At 43.7% G+C, this 23,566-nt stretch overlaps 1 protein-coding gene across 1 annotated transcript in view; it reads left to right on the top strand.

Annotated features, from left to right (window-relative positions):
* Positions 1-23,566, top strand: part of PDAP1 (PDGFA associated protein 1) — a gene marked incomplete in the record, with an annotated part of 252,720 nt that overhangs the window by 118,960 nt on the left and 110,194 nt on the right. Inside the window, 1 exon segment of the mRNA XM_044089355.1 lies at positions 10,164-10,315. Coding sequence (XP_043945290.1) covers positions 10,164-10,315 — 152 coding nt within the window.

The following is a 23,566-nucleotide window of genomic DNA, read 5'->3' as shown; positions in this document are numbered from 1 at the left end:
AGGCCAGAAGGCCGTCTACTAGAAAAGCCTACGCCGCAAAATGGAAGCGGTTTTGTGCCTGGAATGAGAAAAAGGGCCAGAATCCTGGAAAACTGAATTTACCTCAAATATTACAGTATCTAGCTGAGCTGCTAAGCAGTGGACTTTCATTCTCCTCCATCAAAATCCATGCCTCAGCCATTTCTGCAGAATAAAACACCGATCCACCTTTATTCTCTCATTCCCTCTTAAGACAGTTCCTCAGAGGGGCTAAGAATATAAAACTCCCAAGGAAACAACCAATACCTGCTTGGGACCTCAATTTCATGCTAGAAAAGCTGACCTTGCCTCCTTTTGAGCCAGCTGCCTCAACAGATTTGCAATATTTGTCATGGAAAACAGCTTTCCTTCTGGCTATTACTTCAGCTCGTAGGGTTTCAGAACTACAAGCCCTCATGGCTGTGCAGCTTTTTATCATCTTCCATCAGGACAGAGTTTCCTTACGAACCAACCCGTCCTTTATGCCAAAAGTGATATCCAGGTTAGCTTTGAATCAGGCTATACACTTACCTACCTTTTATCCTAATCCTCAAAACAAAGGGGAGAGATTATTACATTCCTTGGACATCCACAGACAACTGCGTTATTTGGACAGAACAAAGCCTTTCAGAAAATCAGTACAACTCTTTGTGTCCTATGCTATAGGAGCTCAAGGGAAGCCTATTTCCAAACATCCAATCTCAAAATGGATAGCCCACTGCATACGCTTTTTTTACTCTCTTCATGGCAAAACTGTACCTGCAGGCATCAGATCTCACTCCACAAGGGCCACATCTACCTCTGCAGCTTTCCTCAGAGGCGTTCCTACCAAAGATATTTTGGAAGCAGCCACTTGGAGTTCTGTGCATACCTTCTCCAAGCACTACCACCTACCATTATACTCCAAAACTAGAGCAGGCTTTGCCACTGCAGTCTTGCAGGGCATCCCGGCTCCTCCTAGTTCCAACTAGTGCCTACCACCCCTTTCTTAGCTTTGGGATTCTACCCATCTGTTATGACTGCAGCTGTATGCACGATGAACATAGTACAGTTTTGTACCTATCATAAATGTAGATGTTTGAGTGCTAATACAGCTGCAGTCCAGGTTTCCCTCCCTCCTTCCCCTCTTGGGGCAGGCCTATTGGCTAACACCTCCTCATACAAACCTGATTGGGGTATTCTTTTATGGTGTATTTGCTTGCAACTAATGTATTTTGATTATATGACATTGCTTTATTACACAAAATGTATTGCCTTCCTTCTGGGGGCACCTGACATCTGGGGCAAGAAAAACTGAAGAAAATGGCGTCGGCTGGTTCTTTTATACCCCTGTCGCACTGACGTCAGGGAAGAAGCAACGATAACAGACGCCGGACCTAGACTTTGGAATTCGGCCGACTGAGGACCCACCTGACTGCAGGAGAACCCATCTGTTATGACTGCAGCTGTATTAGCACTCTAACATCTACATTTATGGTAGGTACAAAACTGTACTTTTTCTTCCCAGTTTCTCAGACAAAGGCAAATATCTCCTACATTTGTTGGATGTTCATCAATTACACTTCTATTTACATTATACCAAAGACTTTGGAAAATGAGACCAACTTTTTTTCTACTTTTTATAAAGCTAAGTTAGAAACTATTGTTCCCAAGGTTGCACTGTCCTGGTTTGTTTGAAGAGCCTAGGAATTAGTGCTGCCTGACGAACCTAAACCTCATTCATCTAGGGCTGTGGCAACCTCTACAGCTTTCTTTGCCTCTGTACCTGTTGATGAGATTTGTGATGTAGCTACTTTATCTACAGTACATACATTTGTCTGTTATTACAGGCTGGACTTGCATTGCAAGTCTAGAGCTTTGTTTGGTTCCACCATCCTTTGGAGTGTCCTTACTTGATTCCTGCCAGGGTTTGTGGTAGCAGAGGACTCTGTCCCAGTAGTTGAAAAAGATGGTAAAAAAAACATTAGATACAAACGTTATGTACTTAGCATAATGCTAGATTTGTGCTGTCGTCTTCTGCCATTCATAACTTTCCCTCCCGTCTTCCCCCTACCAATTTGTCACTGTTTTGGGCTCTTGATGGACAGTACTAGACCTGTCCAGAGCCTCATCTTACTTGGTCAGAGATAGTTTTGTCATCATTTCAGGCCCTTTCTGTTCCTGTAATATAGGAGAAGCATTTGGTGTAGGCAGGCAAACCTGATCTGTGAAAATGTGAGGGAGAAGAGGAATTGTGGAGAATGTTCATTGTGTTTCACTGTTGCAGTCATGACTGTAGGGTTCTCCCCTGCCGGCAGGCAGTCCTCGGTCGGCCAGAATCCCAAAGTCTGGGTCCAGCGTCGGCTGTTCAGCAATGCTCCCTGACATCAGAGCGCCAGGAGTACAAAGCTGACAGCCGACGCCATGTTCTCCAGTCTTTCTTGCCGTGCGGTGATAGCAGTTCGCAAGTGCCGGTCGGCTGACTCCTGACAATTTTTTCTAATCGAACTTCAGTCCGAAGACTTTCTTCTCCTACTCAAAGCTAAGTACCCCGTTGGGGAAACTTTTTTCTTGCTCCAGTCCAATGTCAGAAAAAGTTAATAATTGTATTTCATGTGGGAAGCAAATACCTCATAAGGATTTTTATTCTTACTGTATTCCTTGCTTAGGCCCTGACCACGACGTAGCTAGTTGTCAGTTTTGTGCTAGATTCAATCAACGTACTATTAAACAAAGGTACGATTTTGCTTCTCATTACTTCGGTAGGCGTTTTAATTACAAAATGTCGTAGGATATGGTTCCGGCTACCGGAGTTCACAAACGACGCAAGGACAAAGACAGGCCTCAGAGTTCCAAATCAGATGATATCGCACAAGCAGAGCCAGCTTCAGGTTCGGCCGTTGTCAATGAGGTGCTTTTGCAGCCCCTGTCGGCCATTTCGGAACAGATAGCCGAAACGGACTCCCACGAGGAGCCAACTAGGCCTTTGAATATTTCAGTTGGACCTTCGAACAATGCTCCTTCGGATGGGTCCGGAGCCGCTGTGCAGGTACCGGCTTCCGAAGGGGTTTTCAGGCCTACTCAGCTTCTTATAAAGGCAAAGCCAAAGGCAAAGGCAAAGACTCCTTCCAAATCAAAGACTGCAACCCAGGCCTCTTCTGATCCGGCTCCCAAGTCTCAGAAACAGTTACTTAAAATGGCGGAGGACTTGCTTACTATGATTAGGGGTTCACATCCCCCTCCAGATAAAAGGCCAAGGCAGGAAGTTTATTATGACTCCTCTGATCAGGCTTCTGTTTCTTCTTCTGACCAGGAATATTCTTTCCCTCCTTATGAGGATTCTGATGCTGAGAAATCCATTCCTTCAGCTTCTCCCCCTGAGGATTTCTCTTTTGGGGAAACTTTGCATGAAATGAGGGAACATTTTCACTGGGAAGGACAGGAGTACTCTGAATCTAAGAAAAGACTAAGGGATTTTCTTCTTCTTCCCCAAAATAGGCCTCTGGCTATTCCTCCTGTTTTGGATATTGTGGATGATGCTTTTTCGGAGGCTAACTTAACTCCTGACTCTCTTCCTCCAGCTCCTGTTAAGCCAGACGGATACTATAGGGTTCCTGATTCCCACCAGTTTTTATTCAAGAACCCTACTGCTGACCCTGAAACCATTTCTCCGGGTCCTAAGGGCGTTAAGGCCGCTTCTGCTAAAAACCCCATTCCCACTGAGAAGGATTCCAGATCTTTAGAAAGATGGGGCAAAAAAGTGTACACTTCTGCTACTTTATCTATTAGGGCTTTAAACTGTCAGTTTCATATGCTGAAATACCAGCAGTTTCTCCTGTCTGTTTTAAAGCAAAAGCCATCTTCCATTTCCGCCTGTGCAGATGATAAGGAACTACATGACTTATTGCATGCCACTGAACAAGTTGGGAAACATGGTTTACACTGTGGATTTGATGCCTTGGAGGCTTCTTGTAGGGCTGTTGCCTCTGGCACAGTAATTAGAAGGCATGCATGGTTAAAGGAACAAAATTTGTCAGATCAGGTAAAGGCTAAATTATTGGATGCTCCTGCTCAGCATAATGTTTTATTTGGATCTAAAGCTGAAGAGGTGATTAAAAAGATGGAGGACAAGGCTAAGTCCATGCAAACAGTTAAAGATTTCTTACAAGTACAGCCACCCAGATTTAGCAGGAATTGGCCTACAAAAAATTGGTCCTTTCCCAATTCAGACAGTCCTCAGAGGGGTAGATATAGACGCCCCCGAGGTAGGCCTCAAACGCTAGCCTCTTATAGACCAAGACAGTGGACTGCTTCCACCCCTAGGGGAGGAGAAGACAGGTTGCAAGCTCATAGAAAACAAACTCAATGACTCCCTCTGGTGGGCTGCAGGAACTTCTTGCCTGGAAGCCCCTCTCGGAGGAAAACTCTCTCTCTTTCACCTAAATTGGACTCCTATAACCTAAGACAAGTGGGTTCTGGTTGTGGTTTCAAGAGGTTACAAATTCCATTTTCATACCCCACCAAGGCCAAGCGGATGGCCAGATCTTCCAAAACATCAATGGTCCGAGGCATTAAACCAGGTGGAAGCTCTCTTGGCTATGAAAGCCATAGACTAGTTCCACTTTCAGAGATGGGACAAGGTTTTTATTCAAGGCTCTTTCTAGTTCCCAGGAAGCAAAATTCATGGAGACCCATTCCGGATCTGTCTGTCTTGAACACTTTTCTAGAGATACCAAAATTCAAGATGCTTACTCTACAGCAGCTTCTGCCAGTGCTGACCAAAAATGCATGGATGGTAACTTTGGATTTAAAAGAAGCATATTTACACATTCCCATCAGACAGGAACGCAGAAAATACCTCCGGTTCAAGGTAGGATCGAGGCACTACCAATTCTTTGCGCTGCCCTTTGGATTGTCTACTGCGCCCAGGGTCTTCACCAAGTGCCTGGCTCCAGTAGTGGCTTATTGCAGACTCAAGGGAATTCAAATTTACCCTTATCTGGACGACTGTCTTATTCAGGCAGACAGCAAGGATGTCTTACTCCAGCATCTACAGTTTGTTCAGAATCTTCTCAAGTTCCTGGGATTCACTATAAACATAAAAAAGTCAAATTTGACACCCTCACAACAGATAATTTTTCTGGGCACTTCTCTAAACACAACAACCCAGATGGCATTTCTGACATACGAAAAACAATTACAGCTGGCTTCAACTTTCAAAACTCTGGCAACTTTAACTCTGCTATCTGCAAGGAGATTCCTGCAGGCTCTGGGTTACAGGGCCTCCTGCATCCTTCTCGTACCATATGCAAGACTACATATGAGGAAAATACAGTGGTACCTAAAAAGTGTATGGTCTCAGCTTTGCCACAGTCTAGACATACTTATCTCCGTCCTGCCTTGTCTTCAAAAGGAATTCCTTTGGTGGTCCAGGGCATGTAGTCTAAACAAAGGAAAACCCTTCTGTCTGCCTCCTGCCACTCGGATACTAACCACGGACGCCTCAGATTATGCATGGGGAGCCCATTTTCGGGGCAGCTGTCTGCAGGGCCTTTGGACAAAGGATCAGAAGCACCTGCATATCAATTTAAAGGAAATGTTAGCCGTTCAGAAAGCTCTACTGGCCTTCAGGAATCTTCTACAACCAGGACAACTACTGATACGGACAGACAACACCACAGTTATGTGGTACATAAACAAGCAAGAGGGATCTCATTCCTACCCTCTTTGCAGACTAGCCATGGATCTTTAGAGCACAGCTCTAGTTTACAATCTGGACCTTCAAGCACAGTTTCTACCAGGGAAGCAAAACTTCCTGGCAGACAGTCTGAGCAGAAACCTTTCGGATCCACATGAATGGATGTTGGACACCGAAATATTCAAGATGATTACAGCAGTCTGGGGATGTCCTCACATAGACCTCTTTGCATCCCACCTCAATCATCAACTACAAATTTTTTGCACCAGGACTTTCCACGATCAAGCTTGGAAAGTGGATGCTGTCTTTCAGTTTGAGAAACCTCTCGTGATATGCCTTTCCGCCTCTTCCTCTTCCTCTTCTTCCACGGGTATTACTAAAGATCAAGCAGGACAAGCCCAAGATGATAATCTTGCTGGCCCCAAATTGGCCTCGACAGTTTTGGTACCCAACACTGAAAAATCTTTGTCTAGAGCCCCCCTGGGTTTTACCACAGATTCCGAACCTTCTGTCCCAACACCAGGGTCAGATTCTACACTCCCATGTCAAGACTCTCAGCCTGGCAGCCTGGTTAATCCAGGATCTTTGATTCATTCTCTCCTACCCAAGCAGGTTATGGATGTCATTTTAGAAGCCAGAGGTCCTAGCACTAGAAAATCTTATGCAGGAAAATGGAAAAGATTTTGTTCCTGGATGCAGGCTCAGGATTCTGATCCTCTTATTCCTAACATTCCTCAGATTTTACTTTACCTGTCAGACCGCTTACAATAAGGGTCACTCTTTCTCTTCCATAAAGATGCATGCCTCTGCTATTTCTGCTCATTATAATACAGACCCTCCTATCTTTTCCCACCAGCTCATGAGACAATTTCTCAGAGGAGCTAAGAACTTAAGGCCCCCTAGATCTCCTCCCATTCCTGCTTGGGATCTCAAGTGAGTTCTGGAAAAGCTCACCTTACCTCCTTTTGAGCCAGCTGCCTCATCTGACATCAAGTTTTTATCTTGGAAGACAGCCATCCTGTTAGCTCTGACCTCTGCCAGGAGGGTTTCAGAGTTGCAAGCTCTTATGGCTGTGGAACCTTATATTATTTTTCATCAAGACAGGGTGTCTTTAAGGACTAATCCTACTTTCATGCCTAAGGTGGTTTCCAAAGTGGCTTTAAATCAAACTATTCACTTGCCAACTTTTTTCCCCACTCCTCAAAATAAAGGGGAAAGGATCTTACATTCCTTGTTGTACACAGACAACTACGTTTTTACCTGGACAGAACCAAGGACATCAGGAAATCAGAGCAATTGTTTTTGTTTCTTATGCTTCAAGTTCCCAAGGTAAAGCCATTTCAAAACAGACCATTTCTAAATGGATTGCTCATGGAATCAGATTTTGCTATTCACACCATGGAAAGCAAATCCCAGGGAGTATAAGGACTCACTCTACCAGAGCTGCTGCCACTTCAGCTGCCTTCCTCAGGGTGTTCCTACCAAAGACATTTTGGAAGCTGCAACTTGGAGTTCAGTGCATACTTTTTCCAAGCACTACAATCTACCTCTTTACTCTAAGTCTAGGGCAGGCTTTGCTTCTGCAGTCTTGCATGGTCTTATAGCCGCCCCCTCTACTTTATGACCACCTCCCTTTCTTTCTGCTTTGGGATTCTACCCTACAGTCATGACTGCAACAGTGAAACACGATGAACATAGTACAGTTGTGTACACTTACCATAAATGTAGATGTTCGAGTGTCTTCACTGTTGCAGTCTGGGTTTTCCTCCCTCCTGTCCCCTCTTATTTTTTTTTTCTTTTGTATGGTTCCTTTTTTTCACCCTTCTTCTGAGGTGTATTTGCAATGGGTATGGGTCCTTACTCATTTTGGAACTTCTGACATCTGGGGCAAGAAAAACTGGAGAACATGGCGTCGGCTGTCAGCTTTGTACTCCTGGCGCTCTGACGTCAGGGAGCATGGCTGAACAGCCGATGCCGGACCCAGACTTTGGGATTCTGGCCGACCGAGGACTGCCTGCCGGCAGGGGAGAACCCTACAGTCATGACTGCAACAGTGAAGACACTCAAACATCTACATTTATGGTAAGTGTACACAACTGTACTATCCTGGACCTTGGATCTAAAAGTTGCCAGCATTCGATCCAGACAGATCTGATATACCCAATAGCTGAAATGGACAGAAGACTACACTGATCTAGTATTATGGTAAGTGCATAACTTTCATTTTTCCAGCATATGTTCTGTTTGATTAGGTTTATTGTTTTTGTCTAACTTGAGCATGAGACCTTCTATACAGCTAGTTTCTCCTCTGTAAGGGGGTAGTACATGCTTACATCCTTGTGTATCTTGATAATTGATGTGGCCATCCCCTTCATGTGGTTTCCTGTACGTAGCTGTACTTTTCCTGTGTATTACCTTAGAGAGAATAATTTTCTGCTGTAACATGGGTAAATATGAAATAACCCATAAAAACCCAAACAGGTGGTCTCTCTTTTCTGGGCTTTCACAGAAGGGGAAGACTGTGTCTGGACACTAGAATATTTTCACCAACCTTTCTCTCTCCAAAAAAAAGGAAACCTTTATTTCAAGGGACTTGTTGGACCCCTGAGTTCTGTTTTTTTGTTGTCGGGCATCCCTGATGGTTATTTGTCACAGCGTGCATGTGTGTTCTGAATGGGTAGTGTTTTTGTCTGGCTTTTTTACTCTAGTGTCTTCTCAGAGTAGGAAATTATGGAATAGGGGTGGGGCTCAGGCTTTTGAAATTTGTTGCTGAAAGGAACATGCTCCAAGGCAACCCGTCCTTAATGCTAGTATCTCAACAGAAAACTTGCATTTTTTTTTTCTTCAAGAGCAAAAGGGATGTAGTATATTTGGCTGGTTCACCAGTGTCCATTTGGCCACATTTGCCTTGCTGAGTGTGACTTTAGGATTTAATTGCTGCCTTTAGGGGATTTGCTCCCACACATTCCATGTAAGGGTCGACTCCTTTGAACATCTGCCGCTTTACATTATTATAATTAACTCTTAGCTTGCAAAACGTTTTAGGTTGAGCTCCTTTTCTTAGGTTTAGGCTAGTCCCTGTATAAATTCTAAAAGCCGTTAACTGTTTAACGTAGTATTGACAAGAAGGAAACAAGCCAGGAGCAGTCGCTAAATCCTAAAATGACTTTGCTATCCTGCAGGAAGGTTTGTCTCAAATAACTGGTGCCAAAGTCATAGACTGAAGCTAAATCCCAAAAATTGCATTACTGTATCCTTTGAGAAATCAGCTACCCCAGGGAACTACTGTATTGGCAATGAATTGATATATTTATTCAGGATTTGTGAATTTATGTGAACAGTGACTTAACTTTTGACCATGTGTCATGGTCCTTTTATATTGCACAGCTTATAAGCAAAGTAATTGTTTCTAGATCTAAGGATGTAGTTGCCCCCCCCCCTTTACTCACCCCGCATTAGGCCAGTCATTGAATGTAATGCCCCCTTTGGCATGCATCTGTCCAGACACGTGCAACAACTGGAATGCCCGCAGAGATACTGTACTAGAAGGGATACAAGGCCTAAATGTCATGTCCTACATGGTCCAATTCAAAGCCCTGTTGCTATATTCTGTGTCCTACAGACTGCTAAGAGGTGATCTGTGTCTGGCATACAAGGCATCCTCTGACCCATTACTGATGGATTTACTTAACATTAATAAGTCAGTTGACATTAGAAATATTCAGCAGAACAGTTGAGGGACAGGTATATTTTGCAGAGAATACTGCTGCTGTGGAACAGACTCCTCATCCAAATAAAGCTCATTCCTGTCCATTTTCAAGCACAATGTAGATCTATGGATGGGAAACGCAGTTTACTCCAGGATTACCCCCTGTACTACTAATGGACAGAGGCAACTTGTAAATGCTTTCCCATGCATGAATCCCCCTAATTATCTGTGGTATGATACCACTTTTTCTCATGAGGGGTATTATAGTTGACCATGGTATGTGTAGGGCTAATTTGTAACGTAATGGGATAGGTTATTTTAAGCACCAAGAGAAAGTGCTTAGACTTAAACTGGCCCACAAGGGCAGCTAGCCTTGTATTAAAATCTTGCAAGGAATTGGGTGGATGTTATTGGTACATACAGTATGTCATGACAGTATGTCATGACATTATGGTTTGGAGCAGGGCTTACCTTGAATATGAAGGACTAAGGGAGAAAAAGGTAACCCGCATAGCATATTTATAGGGACCAACTCTTCCTATATCTAAGAGTATTTCTTCCCAGAGAGTTTTACACACACACACTGAAATGATTATAGAGGAAGAATGTTAATTCTCCAGAGGGCAAGGAATGTGAAAAAAATGGAAAAGGAATAGATGGTGGGGAATTGTAATGTTATATACAATAAATGTGCAGACTGTCCAATTTGTCTTCAGTTGATATGTGAAGTATGACTTTTTCCCCTCATTATTTGAACAGGGAAGAAATTGAAAAACAGAAGGCGAAAGAGAGATATATGAAGTTACATTTAGCAGGGAAGACAGACCAGGCCAAAGCAGATCTGGCCCGATTAGCAATCATTAGGAAACAGAGGGAAGAAGCAGCACGGAAGAAAGAAGAGGAAAGGAAAGGTAAGGAATATTTTACTGCATACAGACTATGGTGACCACAGCACAGAAAGAGCAAGTGAAGCAGTTCCTTTGGAAATGTTGGCAGTATTAAGTTGACCAGGTGACTAATGGAAATTGTGCAGATCGTGTACAGATACTTGAATTTGTCACTACTTTTATATAAAAGGAAGTATGCAACTTATTAATGTAAACATTTGCATTTTGTATAGATCTTGGTAGTTTCATGTGTGGGTGCTTACAGATGCATTATTTTTTCAGAAAATTGCTGGTCTCCAGCTGCGGTTCTACAGTATATGGCTTTTTTCATTATTTCATATTCACTTTTACCTGCCTTGTGTTGATGGTTGTCCATCACTCATTTTAGTAGAAGTGTATCTGATCTGTGAAGTAACTAGCTTACATTTCATGGCTTGTACAGGTGCCTTAAGTGTTGACTTAAATATGTATCCGTAAAAGTAAGTATACCCAGCATTTACTTTGAAGTATATTAACATATAAAAAATTCAGTGTTGTGAAATTTACATATATAAAAATCAGTTTGAGAAAGTTTGTCAGATCCATTTTCCAGGTTCCTTTCACTTGTTTTTTTTTTCCCCATTTCAGATTGTGTTACACATTCTATTTAAACTTAGAATGGTGGTCCCCAATATGTGTAGTTTTGAGATGTGACCCAGCTTACTCGTCATTTTTTGTGAGAATGTTGCCTTGATTGTTCATATCAAGTAACATTTTTCAAAATTGATCCTTTAATTCCTGCCAAATCTTGCAAACAAATTGCAGTATTAGGAAAAACTTGTTTCCCCAGCTATTGGGTTTAATTTACATCTAGCTTCAGTTAAGAGATGTCCTGCATTAACACCTATTTATACATAGCATTGAACACTGCAAATATTTGGATTTGCTAAAGTATATGACAGTTATCTGTAGCTGTTGGTGTCTGTTGTAGGTTGTTACTGCTGCAGTAGTATCCCTCAAGTCATCAGTCAGCTTGCCTCACTGTCCTTGCCCTGTTCAAGTTCCCCTTACAAGTCCTCTTCAGATTGGCTCAGAACTTCATAGATTTTATAAAATCCAGACAACCAGCCTGTGAGGATAACCAGTGCCAGAGGGTACCCTGCCTTAAGAGGAAAGGAGAAACTTCTTTCCAGAAGGACTCAACCACAGAGGTGGACGAATTGGCTTGTGTGACCCAAATCTCTTATCTTGCTTTATCTTGACACCAAAGACGGCCTGTTTTCAGCTTTGCATCCAAGGATGCTGCATTTAAGGATACCATACACTGGATGGAGGATGCCTTTAAACGAGAATCAGAGGAGTTCTGTTGGTCTTTGATCAGATGCACAAGCTTTCTGGCCATTGCAGAGCCTCTGACCATCCCTCCAGTTATAGAAGTACTGGGTAATGCATTTTACAGTGCTTTTTACATCCTGCTTCCCCCCCCCTCCGCTCTAAAGAAACCTGTTGTACCAGATTCCATGATTTCCTCAATCACTTGTACAAGAACCCAGTAGCTGATTAGCAGTGGTGTCTTTTGGATTCCAGCAAAGGTTCCAATATGATTGCTTCCTTGATCCCCCTTCTCCGTGAAGGGGGGGGACCAACACCTTAGCTACCTTGGCTGTTGGGACCCTCGGCTGTCAATCTTGTATGTTGATGTTGAGGAATCTCTTTCATAAGCTGAGATGGAAGGTAGAGGAGAAAAAAAAGATAAGGTCCAGCATCTCTTTAGGGTCTTATGCAGACTCATGCCCAGGTTGCCATGTAGACCATGAAAAGTGATTTATAATGCAGTTGTTTCCTGGAGGACAAATGTTGTGGGATTTATAGTTGGGAGACATGCTTGGCTGATGGTTCAGCCCCTTCCAGAGCCTATGAAGTGGAGTTCCTGGACGCCCTTTTTGAATAAGGTGCTGTTCTTTGGACCCTATGCCAAGGAAATGCTCAAAAAGGGGAAGACTGTGCACTTGGTCAAAGATCTTTCCTTCCATAGCTGCAAGGTAGCCTCAAAAATTGTAAAGGGTGGCACTTACACCCTAAACAAGTAGATCTGTTCCTCAAAAAGGGAGAAAAGGGCTGCTAAAGAGGAAATTGACACGCTGATTACAGAGGAATGCCTGGAGGGCCTTGGGGCCCTTAGACATAGAGGGAGCAGCTCTGACTCAGACTTTCCATCCCTGGAAACTCCATCACAGCCCACCATAATCACTCCTCCCTTTCTTCACTCTGTTACAGATATAAGTCAGGCTATCCCTCTTTGTGAAACAATGGGAAACCATCACACAAGACATGTGGGTCTTGCAAATTATAAAAAAACAAATGGTACCCCTTGAGTTTCAGTCAAGACCTTTCCCTAGAGTTCCAGTTTGCATAGTTTTGTATTCTGATGATATTGCTGGATTGTAAGATAAGTATAACCTTAGTGAAGACTCTACCTGACTATACAACTGTCTACTAATTAACCACAAGACAACTGTCGTGGTTTTCAGAACCCATCAGAAGTTACCCAGCATCCGTCCCATTTAAATTGAAGATTTCAGTGGTAACACAGTTCCCAGTGTCACAAAACAGATACTTGGGACTTGATCTTGACCCATCTCTTTCTTTTACAGCCCACAGACTCAGTAGCCAGCAAAGTCCTTGCTCATCTGAAAAGCCCACTTACGCATTTCTAGAACTGTTTTAACACACTAATAGATATGAACAACATTTTCTTGTCTTGCACTCTGCAAAAAGTTCCCATAGAATACAAATGGTAGAAAATAAAATATGTAGATTCATACTAGAAGCAGACTGCTTATTTTATCATTGCAAATTGCTAGAAACACCAGCTGTTTTTTAGTAATTTATACCATTAATTATATTACATAATGCAAGTAAGTAATACAATTTGCCAATGAAATACCTGGACTTTCTTCCATGAATGAACAATGTCCTAATTTGGTGGTAATTTATCTGTCTTTAATTTAACTAATGAACATCTGGCTGTTTTAAACTTAGGACTTAAGTTTTATTCTACTGTTTTCCCGCATTTACATGTACTTAGAAGTGAGATTTTCCAATTAGTATGAAAGTTGCATTTAATGCACTTTTTTCACAAACTAATGGTGAAAGTTTAGATAGTGAAAATTTCAATAATATATTCAATACTAGTAGCAATGCAGAAGATAGCATCTGAATACTGTTAATCCTCGTTCATTCCTTATGCATGGGTATTGGTTCCGACCTCGCAACAGAGCCGGACATTTTCCAAGCTCGCGTCAGCTTCAAACTCTCGAGCTAAACTCTTACCCATAATCCCCCTCTCCCTGTTACCTCAGATTTCATTTGCCGCGTTGCCATTCGGACGTGTTAAGCTGCTTCTCTTGAGCTAAGTATAGTTATTTGTTGTCAAATAGTCATTTTTATTACCTTTTCTGTCAGAAAAGTTTGTTTTATTGTCTCTTACCCTATCGCATCTAGCGACCATATTTTCTTGAGTTTTCTTCTCTTTACTTTTTTACCGTGAGGTATTTCTCCCCTTACCATCGTTGGTAATCTTTCCTTTTTTTCATACCTTCGGGTATTCTTTGTACCATTGCTGGTACCCTTTTCTACTATCTACTTTTACTATCATGGCAGGTAAGAAAGGTAGTCCGGGGTTTAAACTGTGTTCTGATTGTGGACACAAACTTCCTACATCTGATGCACAGTCTTTGTGCGTTTATAGTATGGGGGCGTCCCACTTATCTGTTGACCCCTGTCTTATCTGTGAAAAGTTTTCAAATAGAACTTTGTTGGAAAGGAAAAACAAGTTGTTGCTGAAGGGACTTCTTAAATCTCCCTTTTCAGAGGCTCTTTCTGGGTCTGAGGCCTCAACCCTTCCTAGAGCCCATAAAATCTTGGATGTTCCTACTAAGGCTAAATCTTTGCCTTAGTCCCCGGCTGGGGACTCCTGCCAACCAAAACCTAAAAAGGCTAAAGATGTTCATCGTGCATACAGCTGCAGTAATCACAGATGGGTTTTCAGCCGCCAGGCGGTTCCTCGGTCGGCCGAATTCCAAAGTCTTGGTCCGGCGTCGGTTGTTGTCGCTTACTCTTCTGATGTCAGGAAGGCCAGAGTATATAAGACACAGCCGACGCCATGTTCTTCAGTCTTTTGCCGCGCGGTGCCCGAAGCAGAAGCAGTTCGCAAGTGCCGGTCGGCCAGCTCCTGAATTTACGAAAATATTTGGAACCGAAGTCTTCATTAAAGCGAAGTACCCCGTTGGGGAATCTTTTCTTGCCTCAGACCGATGTCAGAAAAAGTTAATAATTGTATTTCTTGTGGGAAGCAAATGCCGCATAAGGATTTCCATTCCCTTTGCATACCTTGTTTGGGCCGCGTCTCGGGCTGTCGCTTTTGCGCTACCTTCAATAAACGCACTATCAAGCGTCGGGCGGAGTTCGCCCAACACTTTTTTGGTAAAGCTTTTGACTATAAAATGTCGTCGGACACTCCGACTACCGTTTTATCCAAAAAACGCAAGGAAAAGGACCGACATGCGAGGCCCGCGGTCTCCACCGACACCACGCCGAAACAGGCTCCACGTGGTCCGGTTCTCAGTGAGACGCCTTTGCAGTCCCTGACTACCGACGACACACCTTCGGCGGTGTCTTCTGTACCCGAGACCGCTGGGTCATCGGCCCTTTCCCAGACTACAACCGAAGCCCCAGCTTATGTCGAACCTACTAATGTGGACAGATCTACATCCACCCATGGTGTATTTAGGCCTTCATCCTCTTTTTCTATTAAGGCCTTTACTAAATCCAAAGCAGCCAGGCATCACACTAGGCCTGCTGCACAAGGCCCATCTCCTGGACCCATGCCTAAGAAACAGATGCTTAAAATGGCTGAGGATCTAATAACTCTTATCAGAGGTTCTCAGCCCCCTCCTGACAAGAGACCCAGAGTGGAGGAAGAATCACCCTCTTCTGATCAGGGATCCATTTTATCAGAGCATTCTGATGCTGAGAAACACTCTTATTCCCCTTTTGAGGATTCGGATGCTCTATTCCTTCTGTATCCCCCCCTGAGGATTTTTCTTTTGGGGAAACCTTGCACACCTTGAGGGAACACTTCCATTGGGAAGGCCAAGACTTTTCAGACTCCAAGAAAAGACTTAGGGAATTTCTTTGGTTACCTCAGCACAGACCTCTGGCTATTCCACCTGTTTTGGAGGTACTGGATGATGTCTATTCGGAGGCTTGTTTTAATCCTGATTCACTGCCTCCTGCACCAGTTAAGCCTGATAGATATTACAGAGTACCCAGTTCTCACCAATTTCTCTACAAAGGCCATAATGCTGATCCTGAAACCATTTCGCAAGGCCCTAAGGGAATAAAGGCCTCCACTGCCAAGAATCCACTTCCTGCAGAAAGGGAATCTAGATCTCTAGAAAGGTGGGGGGTAAGAAGGTTTATACCTCGGCCACCCTAGCCATGAGGGCCTTAAACTGCCAGTTTCATATGATGAAATATCAGCAGATGTTCTTCATTCCACATTGCTGCAGTCCTAACTATTGGGTAGTCCGCTGTCCAGTCGGCCCGAATACCAAAGTATATGGCGCATTAGACTGACGTCAGTACGTCAGGGTACTAATGCGCATGACCGACGACATATCCTCAGTCTTTTTTGCCGCATGGTCCGATGCAGAAGCAATTTTGCGAGTGCAGGTTGGCGTTCTGAAAGTTTCTGAAGTCAGAGTTTCAGACCGAATCAAAGTTGGCTAAGTACCCCGTTGGGGAATATTTTGGGTTTTTCTTGCCTCAGTATTTAACCGGATGTCAGAAAAAGTGAATAACTGTATTTCTTGTGGGAAACCGATACCTCATAGGGATTACCATACTTTGTGTATACCTTGTTTAGGGCCTGAGCACGATGTTGTTGGATGCCGCTTTTGTGCTAGATTTAACAAACGCACTATTAAGAGAAGGTTAGACTGTGCCAGGTTAGTGTTTGGGAAGCGTTGTAATTACAAAATGCCGTTGGATGCTCCGGCCGCTTCAGCCAAAAAGCGCAAGGACAAAGCAAGCCTAGAGGGAAGAACCGACAGTCCCGGACGTCGGTTCTTTAGAGGGCTCAGTGGAGCCGGAGGTTCTGCCAGGAGTTTCTTTGGAGTCTCAGGGAGAAACTTTATTGTTGCAGGATGTTTCCTCTCAGGAAGTAGGCCAGGCTGAAGGGGCTTCTCAGGTGGCTGTTCTTCCCTCTCTTCCTAAGGTGGTTAGGGCCTCCTTCTGTTGCCAAGGCTTCTTTAGAGGCAGGCCTACTTTAGCTTCTGTGGGGGTTTCTCCAAGTGTTTCAGGGTCTTTGCCTAAGAAGCATATGCTAAAAATGGCAGAGGATTTGATTACTATGATTAGAGGCTCTATGCCCCCTCCTGATAAGAGGCCTAGGGTGGAACCTGAGTTTGAGAGTTTTGAGCAATGTTGGAGGCTTCTGAGTCTTCTGCTGAGGACTTGCAGGAGTATCCTCCTTATTCTGATTCTGATGTGGATGATTCTACTCCTTCAGCTTCTCCTGAGGATTTTTCTTTTTCAGAGACCCTGCATTCCATGAGGGAGCATTTTAAATGGGAAGGTCAAGATTTCTCTGATTCCAGGAAGAGGCTTAGAGAATTCTTGTTTTTACCCCAGCATAGGCCTTTAGCTATACCTCCTGTTCTGAATGTTGTAGAAGATGTTTTTGCAGAGGCTTCACTAAATCCTGATTCTTTGCCTCCTGCCCCAGTTAAACCGGACAGGTACTATAGGGTGCCTGAAGCTCATAAGTATCTTTTTAAGAGTCCTAGGGCGGACCCAGAAACTGTCTCTCAGGGGCCTAAAGGTGTGAAGGCTTCTGTGGTTAAAAATCCTGTTCCTCCTGATAGAGGCAAGGGCTTTGGATAGATGGGGAAAGAAAGTGTACACTTCTTCCACTTTAGCCATGAGGGCTTTGAATTGTCAGTTTCATATGTTAAAATATCAGAATTATCTCCTTTCACAATTGAAGTCTAAGGTGGATGCTCTGGCTGAAGGTATTGAGTGTAAAGAGCTGCAGGATTTAGTTCATGTTTCTGAACAAGTGGGAAAGCATTCTTTGCAGTGTGGTTTTGATGCTGTGCAGGCCTCCTCGAGGGTGGCTGCCACTGGTTCTGTTCTTCGTAGGCACGCCTGGTTGAGAGATCAGAACTTAGCTGAGCATGTTAAGACAAGGATTTTGGATGCTCCTTTACAGTCTGATGTGTTGTTTCGTTAGCCTGTGGAAGCAGTTTTAAAGAAAATGGAGGACAAGGCTAAGTCTATGCAAACTGTTAAGGATTTTTGCAGGTGCAGCCTCCAAGTTTAGTAGAAATTGGCCTACTAAGGGGTGGACTTATCCTGCTTATGATTCCCAGTCTAGGGGTAGGTCTAGACGTGGTAGGGGCAGAGCTCAAGGTTCTTTTAGGCCTAGGACAGGGAGTTCACCTGCTCAGACTTCTGGTGAGGGCAGGGGTCAGTCCTTGTAAGCAGACCCAATGACCTGCCTTTTCAGCTGCCAGTACATTCTCGCCTGGCGGCACCTCTAGGAGGAAGGCTGTCTCTTTTCAAAGAAAATTGGGATTTAATTACCCAAGACAAATGGGTTCTGGATATCATTCACCACGGTTACAGGTTTTATTTCCATACCTTGCCTTCTTTCAAAGGCATGCCAGACATTCCTCCTCTACAAAGAACAGAGGCTAAGCAAATTTCTCTGTTGCTCCAAATAGGAGCCATTCAGTCAGTTCCTGTGCCAGAAAGGGGCCTAGGATTTTATTCTCGCCTGTTCCTAGTACCAAAGAAGGGGAACACGTGGAGACCAATTTTGGATTTATCTATCCTCAACACTTATCTGGACATTCCAAAGTTCAAAATGTTGACGTTACAACAGCTTTTACCTCTGCTGGGCAAAGATCACTGGATGGTAACTTTAGATCTCAAGGAAGCTTACCTTCATGTGCCTATAAGACTAAGTTGCAGAAAGTATCTGCGTTGGCTGGAAATTCTCATTATCAGTTCTCTGCATTGCCCTTTGGCTTATCTACTGCCCAGAGTATTCACAAAGGTTCTGGCTCCAGTGATAGCTTACTTCAGGCTAAAAGGAATTCAAATCTATCCTTACTTGGACGACTGCCTGATTCTGGCTCAAGAAAAGGAAGACCTTCTACAGCATTTGGAATATGTCATAGCAGTGCTAAGATGCCTAGGGTATTCTGTGAACGAAATAAAGTCCAGTCTAGTACCCTCTCAAGACATGTGCTTTCTGGGTGTGAGACTGAATACAGCAGCCCAGATGGCCTTTTAACCCCGGACAAACAAAAGAATCTTTCCAGTTACTTCCATCAATTATCTCTTCAGTCCGGGCTGACTGCAAGGACAGTCCTTCAAGCCTTAGGGTTCATGGCATCTTGTATTCTGGTGCTTCCCAGTGCCAAACTGCATATGAGGAAGCTACAATGGTATCTCAAAATCTATGGACACAGCACTGCCAGGATTTGGACACTGTCATTCAAATAATACCTTGCATTCAAAAGGAATTTTTGTGGTGGGCTCAGGAATGTCACCTAAACAAGGGACTCTCTGTGACCCGGCCAGAGGCAAGTCAGATTCTAACGACAGATGCCTCAGACATTGCTTGAGGAGCTCATCTAGATGGAAAGTGGATACAAGACAAGTGGCCTGCCAGACTACAGCATCTACATATCAACATGAAAGAGATGTTAGCAGTCCAGTTTGCATTAATGGCTTTCAAGGAGTTACTTCTTCCAGGGCAGGTGTTGATTCTAACAGACAACACAACTGTCATGTGGTACATCAACAAACAAGGGGAACACATTCTTACCCATTGTGCAGGCAAGCAATGATTTTATGGGAGACTGCGCTCAGCTTGCAACTAACTCTTCAGGCAAGGTTTCTGCCGGAAGCACAGAACTCCTTAGCAGATGTGTTAAGCAGACAAATCATGGATCCCCACGAGTGGAAACTGGATCTTCATGTATTTCAAAAATTGACAGTGTCATGGGGAACTCCAGACATAGATCTGTTCGCTTCTCCACTAAACCACCAGCTGCCAAAGTTTTGCACGAAGGGATTTCATCACACAGCTTGGAAAGTGGATGCTCTTTCTTTCAGTTGGAAAAATCTTCATGTGTATGCTTTTCCATCTCTGCCTCTTCTCCCAAAGGTGCTTCTAAAGGTCAGACAAGACAAGCCAAGGATGATTTTAATAGCTCCAGATTGGCCTCGGCAGCACTGGTACCCATTACTGAGGAGTCTGGTAAGGAAGCCTCCATGGCCTTTACCCTTGATTCCACACCTATTGTCTCAGAGGACGGTCATCTGCTCAATGTCAAGCTTCAAACTCTTCATCTAACAGCCTGGCATATTCTGTTTTGAAAGACAGCAGGTCTCAACTTCCTCAACAAGTTTTAAATGTGATTATGGAAGCCAGAAGACCTAGTACAAGGAAAGTGTCAGAAAAATGGAAGAGATTTTTATTTTGGACTGCAGCAAAGAATTTGGAGATTAGCCTAATTTGAGTGTGGCTCTTCAATATCTTACTGAGTTATTGGACAAAGGTTTGTCTTTCTCTTCCATTAAGATTCATGCTGCAGCAATTTCAGCTCACTATGATTGTGACCCACCATTGTTTTCACATCCTTTGTTCAAGCAATTTCTTAGAGGGGCAAAGAATATAAGACCCCCACGTAGAGCTCCTACTCCTGCTTGGGATCTCAATTTTGTGTTGGAGAAACTTACTCTACAACCTTTTGAGCCTGCGGCTACTGCTGAACTGAAATACTTGTCATGGAAGACTGCTTTTTGGTTGGCCATTACTTCTGCAAGAAGGGTTTCTGAGTTACAGGCCCTTATGGCGGTTGAGCCTCTTTTGATTTTTCATAAGGATAGGGTATCATTACGTACTAATCCTTCCTTTATGCCTAAGGTGGTTTCTAGTGTGGCTTTAAACCAAACTATTCATTTGCCTACTTTCTATGCAGATCCCCAAAATAAAGGGGAAAAGATTTTGCACACTTTAGATGTACACAGGCAATTGCGTTATTATTTAAGCAGGACTAAGGATTTTAGGCAGTCTCAGCAGTTGTTTGTTTCTTTTGCTTTGAGTTCAGGGCAAGCCTGTGTCAAAACAAACTATTTCTAGGTGGATTGGGTTTTGCATTGCATTTTGTTATTCCCATCATGGCAAGGAGATTCCAGCTGGGATTAGGCCTCATTCCACTAGGGCTACTGCCACTTCAACAGCATTTCTAAGGGGTGGCAACTAAGGATATTTTGGAGGCAGCTACTTGGAGTTCAGTGCATACTTTCTCTAAGCATTACCACCTTCCTCTCTACTCTAAGTCTAGGGCTGGTTTTGCCACAGCTATTTTGCAAGGCATGTTATCAGCTCCTGCTTCCTTATGATTTGCCAGCCTCCCTTACCTCTGCTTTGGGATTCTACCCAATAGTTAGGACTGCAGCAATGTGGAATGAAGAACATAGTACAGTTTTGTACCTACCATAAATGTAGATGTTCGAGGATCCACATTGCTGCAGTCCTCCCTCCTTCCCCTCTGTGTTTAGGGGTGGTTGTGTAGGTGAGATTATATTCTGGTACCTTTATATATATTGTATATATTTTTGGTGCAGGTATGTTTGGTGTGTTTTGGTTTTGGCCTTATCTTTTTAGGGTCTTCTGACATCTGGGGCAAGAAAAGACTGAGGATATGACGTCGGTCATGCGCATTAGTACCCTGACGTACTGACGTCAGTCTAATGCGCCGTGACCGACGTCAGCCATATACTTTGGTATTCGGGCCGACTGGACAGCGGACTACCCAATAGTTAGGACTGCAGCAATGTGGATCCTCGAACATCTACATTTATGGTAGGTACAAAACTGTACTTTCCTGTTATCACAATTAAAAAACAAAATGTCTCAACCTGAACAACCAGATTTAAAAGAGTTACAGGATATGGTGCATAGTGCAGAACAAGTGGGTAAACACACTTTACAATGTGGTTATGATGCCCTAGAGGCCTCCAGTAGAGCGGCTGCTACAGGATCAGTCATTCGCAGACATGCCTGGCTTAGGGAACAAAATCTGCCTGATCATGTGAAAGCAAAACTTCTTGATGCACCTTTACAAAAGGATGTTCTTTTTGGTACTAATGCTAAGGATATATTACGAAAAATGGAAGAGAAAGCCAAATCTATGCAAACTGTCAAAGCTTTCTTACAGGTCCAGCCACCACGATTTAGCAGGAATTGGCCATCAAAAAACTGGTCCTTTCCAGCCACTGACAAGCCCCAAAGAGGCAGATACAGATGCGGAAGGGGCAGAGGGCAATCACAAGGGTCATATAGAGGCAGACAATGGCAATCTCCAGCACCAAGAGGTGGTGAAGACAGTGCACAACAATACAGGAAGCAAACTCAATGACTCCCTCATTTCCATGCCAAGCAAGTTTCAACTGGCAGCACCTTTGGGAGGGAAACTAGCATTATTTGCAAACAATTGGCATATTGTCACAACAGACAAATGGATACTGGACATTATAAACAGAGGCTACAAATTTCAATTTCACACTTCCAAAAATGAGGCATGCCAAACCTACCACAAAATCAAAGGGTAGAGGCACAACTGCAAATTTCAAAGCTCCTAAACATGAGGGCTATACAAAAGGTACCTACGCACCAACAAGGTCAAGGTTTTTATTCAAGACTTTTCCTGGTACCAAGAAAAGGAACCGACTGGAGACCCATTCTGGACTTATCCATCCTAAACACATTTCTACTCGTACCAAAATTCAAGATGCTCACATTACAGCAACTTCTTCCCATGCTGGGCAAGGAGTTTTGGCTGGTAACATTGGACCTCAAGGAGGCATACCTGCATGTCCCAATCAGACAAAGCTGCAGAAGATACCTCAGATTTCTTGCAGGTTCAATCCACTATCAATTCTCTGCATTGCCCTTTGGCTTATCTACTGTGCCCAGAGTATTCACCAAGTGCCTGGCATCAGTGATTGCCTATTGCAGACTTCAAGAGATACAAATTTACCCTTATCTGGACGACTGCCTGATCCAAGCGGACAGCAAACCTATACTACTGGAACATCTGGCATATGTGACACGGTTACTGCTTTCTCTGGGATACACCATCAACAAGGAGAAATCAAAGCGAACACCTTCTCAGAAAATAACCTTCCTGGGTGCCAGCTTGGACACAAACACCCAGATGGCATACCTTACGCCAGAAAAACAAGGGCAATTATCTCAGTACTTCAGAATACTAGCAAAAAGTACCAGGCTTACTGCAAGGAAAATCCTGCAGGCTCTGGGATTCATGGCATCTTGCATTCTTCTAATCCCGTGTGCAAAGCTGCATATGAGGAAACTTCAATGGTACCTAAAAAATCTATGGTCTCAACACAGTCACAGCTTGGAAGCAATTATTCCAATAATTCCCTGTCTACAAAAGGAATTCTTATGGTGGGCACAAGCATGTCAAGTAAACACAGGCCTCCCATTCTGCAAGCCTCAAGCAAAACAAGTCATAACCACAGATGCCTCAGATTACGCCTGGGGGGCGCACATGAAGGACAGGTGCATTCAGGGCAGATGGTCCCAAAAGGAAAAGCACCTTCACGTCAATCAAAAAGAAATGCTGGCAGTAATAAATGCAATTACAGCTTTCAAGGACTTCCTGCATCCAGGACAATTGCTCATAAGAACAGACAACACCACAGTAATGTGGTACATAAACAAACAAGGAGGAACTCACTCATACCCCTTGTGCAGACTAGCCATGACTCTTTGGAACTTGGCTCTGGAAAGACAAATCGAACTTCAAGCACAGTACTTGCCAGGGATGGAAAACACACTGGCGGACACTCTGAGCAGAAATATGACAGATCCACACGAATGGAAGCTACATCCACAGGTGTTTACGGAGATAGTCCAAGCGTGGGGGAGGCCAGATGTAGATCTTTTTGCCTCCCACAGAAACCATCAATTGAAAAGGTTTTGTTCAAGGACCTTCCATCCAAAGGCCTGGAAAGTGGGCCCTTTCATTCAGTTGGACAACATGGACAGTTTATGCATTCCCACCTCTGCCTCTTCTGCCCAAGGTGCTTTTGAAAGCAAGAACAGACAAACCGAGGATGATACTGATTGCTCCAGACTGGCCAAGGCAACACTGGTATCCACTCCTGAGGAGCCTAACACATACT

Source organism: Protopterus annectens, chromosome 12.part0, assembly GCF_019279795.1.
Source record: "Protopterus annectens isolate FY-2018-M chromosome 12.part0, PAN1.0, whole genome shotgun sequence".
Taxonomy (NCBI): domain Eukaryota; kingdom Metazoa; phylum Chordata; order Ceratodontiformes; family Protopteridae; genus Protopterus; species Protopterus annectens.
This window is presented reverse-complemented; position numbering and strand designations above follow the sequence as displayed.